At 37.7% G+C, this 10089-nt stretch overlaps 2 protein-coding genes across 5 annotated transcripts; one reads left to right on the forward strand and one right to left on the reverse strand.

Moving 5' to 3' along the window:
• Nucleotides 1-2979: 2979 nt before the first annotated feature.
• Nucleotides 2980-4658, reverse strand: mzt1 (mitotic spindle organizing protein 1). Its single transcript, XM_049024150.1, has 3 exons — nt 4489-4658; nt 3758-3903; nt 2980-3166 (listed from the first exon to the last, which is right to left on the reverse strand). The coding sequence occupies exons 1-3, from the start codon at nt 4532-4534 to the stop codon at nt 3143-3145; spliced, it is 216 nt and encodes a 71-aa protein (XP_048880107.1). The 5' UTR covers nt 4535-4658; the 3' UTR covers nt 2980-3142.
• Nucleotides 4659-4732: 74 nt separating this feature from the next.
• On the forward strand, nt 4733-10074 carry bora (bora aurora kinase A activator). 4 transcript variants are annotated; one of them, XM_049024084.1, is made up of 12 exons: nt 4733-4827; nt 5041-5221; nt 5592-5698; nt 5985-6030; nt 6417-6498; nt 6758-6811; nt 6969-7025; nt 7369-7598; nt 7736-7889; nt 8012-8571; nt 9097-9243; nt 9384-10074. In XM_049024084.1, exons 2-12 carry the CDS (start codon nt 5063-5065, stop codon nt 9402-9404), a joined length of 1617 nt encoding a protein of 538 aa, XP_048880041.1. In that variant the 5' UTR covers nt 4733-4827; nt 5041-5062; the 3' UTR covers nt 9405-10074. The 4 variants fall into 4 exon arrangements, with proteins under 4 accessions (XP_048880041.1, XP_048880058.1, XP_048880067.1 ...); XM_049024101.1 differs by having other exon boundaries at nt 5041-5215; XM_049024110.1 differs by having other exon boundaries at nt 5041-5113.
• Nucleotides 10075-10089: the final 15 nt, after the last annotated feature.

Raw genomic sequence — 10089 nt, forward strand, 5'->3', positions numbered from 1 at the left:
AAGGTGCATGCTGTGGACAAGGTCACTTTGGTGAGCTCCCTCACTTTAGTCAATAGACAATTATTTCCAAAGCAGATAGAAGAACGTGAACTTCAAACAGCGAACATTCTTCAGGCTGATTAAGCCAAATTATGTTCTATTATTTTGGCTGGCTTGGATGAATTGGGGTCTATCTCGTCCTCTTGGTGGCGGAATTCAAGACAGAGTAAATGTTTGAGGTATGTTTGGAGTTTCAATAATATCGAGCTCCTTTAATGAAAGAGTAGCACCGAGTATCAGATAAATAGCTGGATGGGTTTTTTTTTATCCTTCAACAAAGATATTGACTTTGTCATTGGGTATGTTGCTGTAGAGATTAAATGAAATTGCCACAACGATTGTTTTTATGTAATATTACAAACTGTCAAACTGGAAGACTTCATAACAAGAATCAGTTGATGCATGAAAAGTAAAGAGCAGGGAAGAAAACTATTACATGAACCACTTTCATTTGCTTTGATTATAATGGTAACTCAAAGACATTCATATTGATGAATGTTTTCTTGGGTACTATAATTAAATTATTCCATTCAATTAGCACATTATATTCAACTTGGACGACTGCGACAGTCTCGTGGCAGTTTACAAACACATTCTTCCATATAAGGCTGAAATGATTGCAGCCACATGACGTCATTCCTTTCCCTTCGAAATAAAATCACATCAGCCTGTACAAGCAATTGTTACTGGCAGCGATTACAAAAAGTTACGAGGTGGAAATTAGAGGAATTCGAAGACAGAATTAATTTCAGAATTCATAATCTCGATTACCTCACAAATGCTTCTATGTTTAAACGATTATCAATCATATTCCATTACAGATTGTGTTATTGTCGATTAAATTCCCAACAACACATATCTATTATCGCAACATATATTTATTGCAAAATTTTGAACATTGCACAATGTTCAGAAACCGGAATACCCGGAGCAAATCCTGGAAGAGAAAAAACATTGTTCTGGTCAATCGTTACTGTAAATTAAAACTATAAAAACCTTATAATTTGATGGCACAGCAGACGTAGCAAAGCTAGAACTACTCCAAACGTACCTGGTTTTATTGCGCAGGATTGAGATAGACGTTTGAAGACTACGGTTCGTGTGCCACCTAGAGTCTATGTCAGGCAACTACTACAAAAACAATTTCTACCTGCTCCTCCGTTATCATCTGGCATATATTCAGATGTAGGCGATTGAAAAAAAAATCTGAAGAAATAACGTCACGAAATGCAGCCAGAGCTATTTGCGGAGACAGATACTCCGTGCTACTGCGAAGTCTTTAATATAAATGACCGAACAATTTTTTTTCTGCTACTCCGGCGGGTGAGAGCACTAAGCAAAATCTTACCAGGGGGCGCCAGGACACCCAGGGCCAGCCCTGCCTCTATTCACTATTCAAAGACGTGATTTTTTTCACATTATTGTTACTCTGAAGCGTTATATCTCAGTAAGTGACACTATTGTTTGATGGCATGTTAAGTGCTTTTGTGCAGGCCTGACCAGGATGGAAGACCTGGCCAAAAGCCAATCCCTGCGGACTTGTTTTTACTGGCCCCCGCGATAATTAGAATGAATAAAAGTGTAAAGTTTTACGTTCAAGTCCAATGAACAATCACAAATACACCTGCCGCTTTCATACAGGCACACAAGGACGAGTATCTAAAAAAAAACTGTCTTCAATTAAAGCTTCCATGGGATATGAAAATAATCATTAAAAAATGGTCTCCTGTTGATATGATGAAGCTGAGATTTGATCATCCATGGAAAATAAAGGCTGTTCTCTATTGAAGTAATCAAGCATGAATTACATTTCTTTGTCAGAGGGTGAAAAGATGGTTTCAGATAGAAAATATTAATGGTAGTTTCCTGGCAAATATCCAGAATAAAACCAAGATACATAGCATAAATCTATACCAAGGAAACAAACTTACTGAGCATCCCGATTTCAGGAGAGGTGGAACGTTTGACAGTATTAAGGGAGCAATGCAAGAATCTATAGAATATTTACTTAAAATAATTAGAGGTGTATAAAATCATATTCATTTTAAAACGGAAAATTTCTTTTTAAAAAAAATAGTTGTCCTTTGTGGAAATTATTCCATTTTTGAATAATCTGACAGCACAATTAATGCATAACTGGCAACCCAATCTGAAGGACTCTGAAATGATGATAAACTTTTCACACAGGAAATGTCTGAATTGGACTCGAAGTCGGTTTCTAAGTTGGTACACAGATGGCTCCATCCTTGCAGTATCAGGTCACTTCATTTTAGAAAAAATTAATCATTATGTATGTTCATCCAACCTGTCAATTCTGTGATTTGACCCTATTTTTTGTTGCAAATCACAAGTAATAAAGCTGAAGTAACATCAACTTAGCATTAAGCATATATCACATTAAATATCTGATTCCCTGAATATACCAAGGTAACCTACTTATTTAGTAATTCACTAGATTTAAATTGTCAAATGCAACCAAATCGTTGAAATTTTAATTGATATTAAAATTTAGTCAAGTGGTTCTGCATAGCCCAATAACATTCCATACCCCAGTCAACATTACAAGGCTTCAATATAGAATAGTTGTCAAAAATGCATAAGCATTAAATGTGTTTTTCAGTGTCAACAACTTAAGTCTATGAGATTTCACATTAACTTGTGTACAGGGTACAGGGATAGGTATACGGCAGACGTACTGGCCAGCAAAACACAAACTGTTCATTATAAAGACAATTAAGCGACTATACTAGACCTCCATGTGATTAACCTGTGGCCAGAAACTGCACAGCTATACAAGAAAAACATTCGGCGTGTCAAACCCACCAACATGCTGAATCAGCAAGCCACTCTGGAATGATATTTCAGTGCAGAATACAACAGCCACAACAATAATACCAGAACCGAAATACAAGTCCAGAAATAACACTGCAGCACACAAGCTGGATATTAACTAGTCCTTGCGGTTTATTTATCATGTTTGCATAAAAATGCATCTATACATACAAGAATCTTCTTGGCATGTAAAAATACATCACAACATTGCACATCGTTATATAGAAGGCATAACCAGGGTCAGTTTAAAGAGAAAGACAATTCCGCCTCTTCAGGTTGTACTGTTTTCAGAAACCTAAGTGGAATACAAAAAAAAATGTAATCATTTCCTTGTGTACATATACAGGAAAAAAGTAGGTTCACACCAGCTTGTCCAACGTTCCATTTAAAAATCAAGGGCATTAATAAGAAGCTGCTCTTCCCTTTATTGCAGTGATACCCTATATTTTTCTAAGAAGGCTTTCCAATACATGTTGGAATGTCAACAGTGACTATTTAGCAATTCCTATAATTAATAGGGGTGACCACATACTTTTAAACTATCATAAAGTATTTTTACTGGCCACTTACCTGTCCATTTACTATCAATCAATTATCCAGTATACAGTCAACCCTGAAATCTATCTCAAAATGCTCAGGGTACGAGGCAGGGAACAGCCTAGATGGGATGTCAGCACTGCACAGGACACACACCCATTACACCACGAACACCCACACACTCATCCATCCTCTGTTGTGGGGACCTATCCCAAAGTCTACAGGCACAAGGCAGGGAATAACTACGATGCAGTGGCAACCCATCGCAGGGCACACTCACACACCAGTGGATAAAATATAGGACATAATCTGAACACAGTCAAAAACCAAAACATCTCATTTCCTTTACCTTTAAGGAATCGGATGCTTTGCGCAGCTCCTTAATCACTGACGATAGGGCCTCAGGGTTGATGCCTTGCTCACAGAGACGAACGCATATTGAAAGAGATTCCATATCCAGGCCTGTATTCAGAAGCTTTGATATCTCTAGCAGAACTAAAAAAACAATGAAATAAATACAATCATCGTCTTTTACAGGGTGTTTAGTATGTTCATGGCAAGTCCCAAGACAGCTACATACGGGCACTGACCCTAAAATATTCTAGAAAAATACGTAGATCTACGAATGGTAGGAAAAAGTGTTCTAAATAAGAGTAGTAAAGAAATTTCAATAAGTTAAATAAGAAAATATCAGATTATTACATGGTAATACAACTGCAAATAACAGGGCAACGACGGAACTATTTCCTTTCACCCATAGTAATATATTTACCTTATTTTCGACAATCCATGGCCTTTAAATACCTAGATACTTTGTCTAAACAAGCAATTTCTAATGTCAAATTTAAAAATACTGGTGCAATGGATTTTTATAAAAAAAAGACTTGTGTTATAGATTTTTTTATGTTTGGTAATGTTAGCTAACGTTACAGAAAAAGCTTTTGCCTATCACCTGGTAAAGAGATGCGCCATACAAAGGATTTACAAGTAACGGATGCACCTGAGTACTTAGCAAAATTAATGGGAGTCGTTCGTATTTGTTTAAGCATCGTGCATCACGTAAAAAAATGTTAACCTTACCGTCCATTGTTTCCCGAACTGCATTAAGATTTGCGGCGCTTGCCATGTTAACTTTATTGTATATATACAAAAGTCTATATTCTATTTACATACATCGCACAGCAAACAACCGCGTATCCTACAGGCAGAGCGCCACACCACCTGTCATGTCACCGGAAGAATAAAGTTACCGCATTTCAAAACGGAAATGACGTCAGAACGCATAGGTTCGAAAGATGAATGTGATTGGCTATTGCGCATTTCCGCGTGATTACTATTGGTCAGCTGACACTGAGGGAAAATTAAAACGGACGTTAAGACACACTCAGGGCAACATTTGTTTTTTCCAGTGCTGCTACTGTAAGTACTTAAAAATGTTAATGCTTTATACGAAAAACACTGTGTTTACTTTTGCTGCTGTTGTTGCTAAAATGGAATTTGTCGAATTAGAAGAGTGTAGTTTTTCCCCTTTGTATACAGATCTTTAAATGCCGTTGTATTCAGTAAAAGCTGACCTGCGTGATATATGTCTCATTAGAAGTGTTGTTTTCCTACCTTCATTGTTCTTCAAAGTAGGTTCCACGGTTGAGGGGAGATGGGAGATGTACCTGAGGTTCAAGTCACGCCCGAAACACCTGGACGACCAGTAATTCTCAACCCTTTTGAAAGCCCTAATGATTACCATCGTTTGCTTGAGCCCGTTGTTGCCAGTCCCTCAATGTTTAAGTCTTCGAAATGTCCATCAGTTGTAAGTGTATGTGTCTGTTTGTGTTTTGGGAGTGGAGAGTTTACTGTATTTTCACGTTAAATTAGCCGAAATGCTACTACTGCTTGGTCATCATAACTGAAACGAATTGTTGACAGATTAAGATGCTGCCATTATGAAGGTTAAACACCTTTATTTGTCAGGCAATATAATCTTGCGTGAGATTGATTTATATATAAAACTCTAACCCATCCATCTATATTTGTTCTTGTTGCATAATGTAAATACTTGTCTTATTTGACACATGTTGAATTCCATTCCACAATCTATTATATTAATGACATGTTTTGAATCAAATTTGACCAAATGGGTGAATGTACCTATACAAATCTGTTAATTAAATACTGTTTTATTTCAGACACCTGCCAAGTTTAAATGGTCCATAGATGAAATGGCAAGTTTGCTGCCTGTTGAAATTGATCCTGAAGACATCCAACGTCAGTCCCTGTTTTTAAGTCGAACCAGGTAAATTCTCAGATTAAAATGACAAAGGAAGATCCACTTAGCCTTTTTAATACTTAGTATTTTTCTGTGTAACCTGTACTGACATATAGAAACAAACTGCTTTATTGACAGTGAATAGTTATGTACTACAGTCCAACAATTCAGCAACACAACTCTTGGTCTTTCTGTTATAACATGTATTCTGAAACATGCAGATGTTTTAGTTAAAGCAGCAAGACTTGGTTCGGAAAGGTCCTTATTATTCATATTATTGGTAACATTTTCCCTTCTTTTTGCTTATGTATAGGACTGATAAACTGATTGAGGAAAAAAGACAATATGCGATTGAACAGGTGAAGTTCATTCTACTTATGACACAAGTGTACTTTCAAGATACATTTTAATGATCGAATGGGAGGAATTTGCTTGGATACAGCACTGAGCTACTTAAAGTGCACGGATAAAAATACATATTGCATGAACTCGTGACAAACTGCAAAGACAGTTTTTATAGTGAATGAAATATTGTGCACAATGAATGAACGCATGAATAACAGGCTTATTGTGTTGTTTTACATATATTTTATATAGTAAAAGCCCAGTGCTATCTGTTTTGTAAAAATGGGCTGTTGTCCTCATGTGTGATGGCCGGCACATTGGGAATTGAAGTGGTTTTTCTTAATGCATTCCTGGTTTCCTTTAAACTGTGATTTTAATTCATTTGTTTATTTCAATCCAGTTTTTCACAAAGAAAACAATCGTTCCTTCACCTTGGAGTGAAGTAGAAGATAAAGGACCATCGCAGATGCCGTATGAAATCAGTAGGTCTAAATTTCATTCTCAATTGCTGGCTCTATCAGCATTGTCTAGCTCTGAATATTTTAAGAGTTTTTCATAAAGTAATGCAGCATTAATGCCTAACAAGTCAGATTCCACCTTATACTTTAAGTGGTTTAATGGAGAATCAGTGGAGTAAAAGGGTATTTGAAGGGTAACACAAAAGGAATTAAATGGCTGAAATTGTATAATAATGCATGTTAGAATTATAGAAATTAATTCCACTGAAATTCCACTTTCTAGATTCAATTTCCCCAAGGATTTCTGAAGAAAATTGTCCTGAGGGGAAATGCAATGGTTTGTGCTATAGCTTTTTTTTGTAAAATGATTACTGATTTCTTATATTGACATCTGAAAGGGCTATAGAGACAATTCTGTGATTCTGAGTAATTTCATAAAATTGCCCACTAATGTATAATTATTGTTCTCTCTTGTTTTTTTCCCCCATTCACAGCTACCTGTCAAACTGCACTATCTTTACCTGTTGATTTCAATCTTCAAAAAATATTAGGTAAATATAAACATGCACTTTAAAAAGCAGAGAAGTAAATGTTCATAACCTCCTAAGGCAGTGGTTCTCAAACTCGGTCCTCGGGCCCCACTGCCCTGCTTGTTTTCCAACTATACCTGCCTATGTTCAGTCAATCAGAAGCTGAAAGACAGCTGGGACTTAGCAGGCATAGCAGGAAAACAAGCAGGGCAGTGGGTCCCGAGGACCGAGTTTGAGAACCACTGTCTTAATGTTTCAGCGTCATGTAATGTGTAAATATTCTAGAATCTTGTCTTCACCCATGCATGCCTGTTTCCAGTTGTGATTTTAAAAACATGAATGTCTCCATCCCTTATGTGAATAGGAGATTACTACAGAATGGAAGAGGTTTCAGAGCAAGCTCAGGAGAGCTTAAGTTCTTCTTCCCTGCGGCGAAAGCTATTTCTTGATGGAAATGGGAGTGGATCAGAGTCGTCTGCACCCTCCAGTCCAGAGCAAAGCCCCCAAAACAAATTTCATGGAAAAAGTGGGCCATTGGGTTCTGTTAATGCCTCGCCACTGCACTGTGGAATCGCAGCCCTGACACCATCATCTGTGAGTGTATTTCACACAGTTATGTTAAGAGCATATTTAAAAACTTTCCAAACTAAGTACTTTTGGAAAAAGTATGCATACGCTTAATTGTTTTCATAGAAATTTGACCTGGTGCCATCTTTATTTTCTTTTTAAAGGGGCAGTTCTCATCCAGTCCAATCCAAGGCAGGTGCAGAAATTATAGCTTGGGCAGTGTGACCAGTCCTATGCTTCCTGAAAATTCATCCCCTAGTTTTAAGTCTCCCATGTTGTCCCCCATTGTTCTCCAGTATGTGAAAACTCCATTGTCTGGTAAGTTGTTGGAAGGAATATGCGTTTCTAAGATCCTTTCAATCTGTAGGTTTATGACGACGCATTTTTAAAGGAACTGTCAGACTGGTGATTTCACTGTAGATTGAACTCATGTTTTGCAGGTGAGAGGAAGAAATTAAGCTTCACAACCCCAGACAGAATTGCTCTGGGAAGTCCCAACATTAATAATTGTACCGTGAGTCCTTTTGTTGAGGGATGCTCTCCTATTAAAAGCTGTTCTCCAGTTCAAAGCCGAGGCAGTGCTTGGGTGCGGCCTCAATACAGGACCTCCCCTTTACAGATGTCACCTACTGTTGATAAGGAAAACATTCACCCTGACAGCACTATGCCCACAAGTGAGCTAGATGTGAGCTCGGCCCCTATGCCCTTCCACTCTGGAAAATATAAAGCAGCCTTGCAAGACATAATTGAACTTGATGACAGTGATGTGGCAGTCCCAAAACTAGTGCAAGTGAAACAAGGGGATAATGACACAGTGAATATGGGGGAACCTGCTGAAACTCAGGAAGATTATAGCACCTGGTCAAGGGACGAGGTGGACAGCAGCCCTATGCGGCTAACCAGCTCTAGGACAGGAAGCATGACAAACATGGAGAACTCTAATATGTTTGTCTCCATGTTGGCTGAAGGGAGCACCATGCCCTATGACAGCAGTATGCAGGTTTGTATACAGCTTTAGTACTGAGGTTTGCTTGGCTGACATTGCAATTTTTTCCTAATTCAACTGAGGTGCTTGATATTACTGTTTGAATGAAAATTTTCAGCATTGCTGGTGAATAGAATAGTAATACATTTTCATCCCTTTGGGGAGACTTTCTGCATCTACCCCAGTGGTTCTCAAACTCGGTCCTCAGGCCCCACTGCCCTGCTTGTTTTCCAGCTATCCCTGCCCCACACACAAGTCCCAGCTGTTTTTCAGCTTCTGATTGACTGAACACAGGCAGGGATAGCAAGAAAACAAGCAGGGCAGTGGGTCCCGAGGACCGAGTTTGAGAACCACTGATCTACCCTATCTTGCTGTGTTATATAAAATATACAGTATATACTGTGTGCATGTTCATACATGTGTGTGTGTGTGTATATATATTTTGACTGGCAATATTACCCATTGCAGTGCTGCTGTCTTAATTGTCAAGCCTGCTGCCTGTTGATTTTGATGCTTAATATTTCTCTCCTCTCTCTCTAGGTGGACAGCGGTTACAATACATATTCTGTTGCTCCAAACAGCATGATGGATGGGGGTAGTTCTGACAGTCAGACAAAGGAATCACCTGATGCACATGTATCACAGGAAGCTGTTTTATTCACTAAAAGTCAACATGTTAAGTCAAAGGTAAAGAGCTGCCATTTTATGTAGTTTGATCTTTCTTATAATGCATGATCACATTGAGGTGCGATTTGATGTTACAGCCATTAAACTTAAATCCTCCATTGACCCACAAATTCACAATTGTGGTATTTTTTTTTTGACAGATGTTAAATGTGCACCACTGATAATGAAGTTGAAGCTGCCCACATCACGTCCGGGTTGTTGCTCGACATGAAATCACAAAATGACTTTAATGGCACTCGTGCAAATGTGAATTTCTATTACGTGTATAGTGTTCCTTATTTGCACAAGCTTGTTCTCCCTCCTGACTTACTGGTACTGGTGGGAAAATGAGGTTTGATACCTTGAATAATTACTAGTCCACCTCCCAGTAGCTGCTTGATTGTGATTTCCAAGAATTTCACCTAATGTTTGTTTCAATTATTCCATCACTATGGATGTGACTTATTTTATTTTTTTTAATTATGAACCTGTTAAATGAAATTACGATTATTTTTGTATCTTAATTTTTTGTACAATATATTGGGGCATGAAATGGAACATATAGTTAACTTGAATTCTTTGCTAAGAATCCAATTTTGTAAATTCTTTAGTGCTCCTATTCTTGGACCACTAATTACTACATATATATATATATTTTAATCAGTGTCGTATTTTATTAAATCTAGTGAAATAAAGCATTCTGACACTGGAGATACACTATGGAGCATCACTTTTTTCCTCCCCTTTTAGTAAAAATCTTTTCAATAGTTTGGTAACAACCGAAATGTATTCAGCATGTATGTTTTTGTTACTGATACACTTACCACTATATAAATAAATGTTTTACGGTTATATGCCTCCGTCATT

This window comes from Brienomyrus brachyistius, chromosome 1 (assembly GCF_023856365.1).
Source record: "Brienomyrus brachyistius isolate T26 chromosome 1, BBRACH_0.4, whole genome shotgun sequence".
In the NCBI taxonomy this organism is placed as follows: domain Eukaryota; kingdom Metazoa; phylum Chordata; class Actinopteri; order Osteoglossiformes; family Mormyridae; genus Brienomyrus; species Brienomyrus brachyistius.

Excerpts from the sequence above, each read along its gene's own strand:
- mzt1 (XM_049024150.1), bottom strand. The coding sequence starts at position 4,534 with ATGGCAAGCGCCGCAAATCTTAATGCAGTTCGGGAAACAATGGACG. Across the intron at positions 3,904-4,488 it reads AGTTCGGGAAACAATGGACG|TTCTGCTAGAGATATCAAAG; the intron begins GTAAGGTTAACA and ends TTGTTTTTTTAG. Across the intron at positions 3,167-3,757 it reads AAGCATCCGATTCCTTAAAG|GTTTCTGAAAACAGTACAAC; the intron begins GTAAAGGAAATG and ends TATTCCACTTAG.
- bora (XM_049024084.1), top strand. The coding sequence starts at position 5,063 with ATGGGAGATGTACCTGAGGTTCAAGTCACGCCCGAAACACCTGGACGA. Across the intron at positions 5,222-5,591 it reads AATGTCCATCAGTTGTAAGT|ACACCTGCCAAGTTTAAATG; the intron begins GTATGTGTCTGT and ends GTTTTATTTCAG. Across the intron at positions 5,699-5,984 it reads CTGTTTTTAAGTCGAACCAG|GACTGATAAACTGATTGAGG; the intron begins GTAAATTCTCAG and ends GCTTATGTATAG.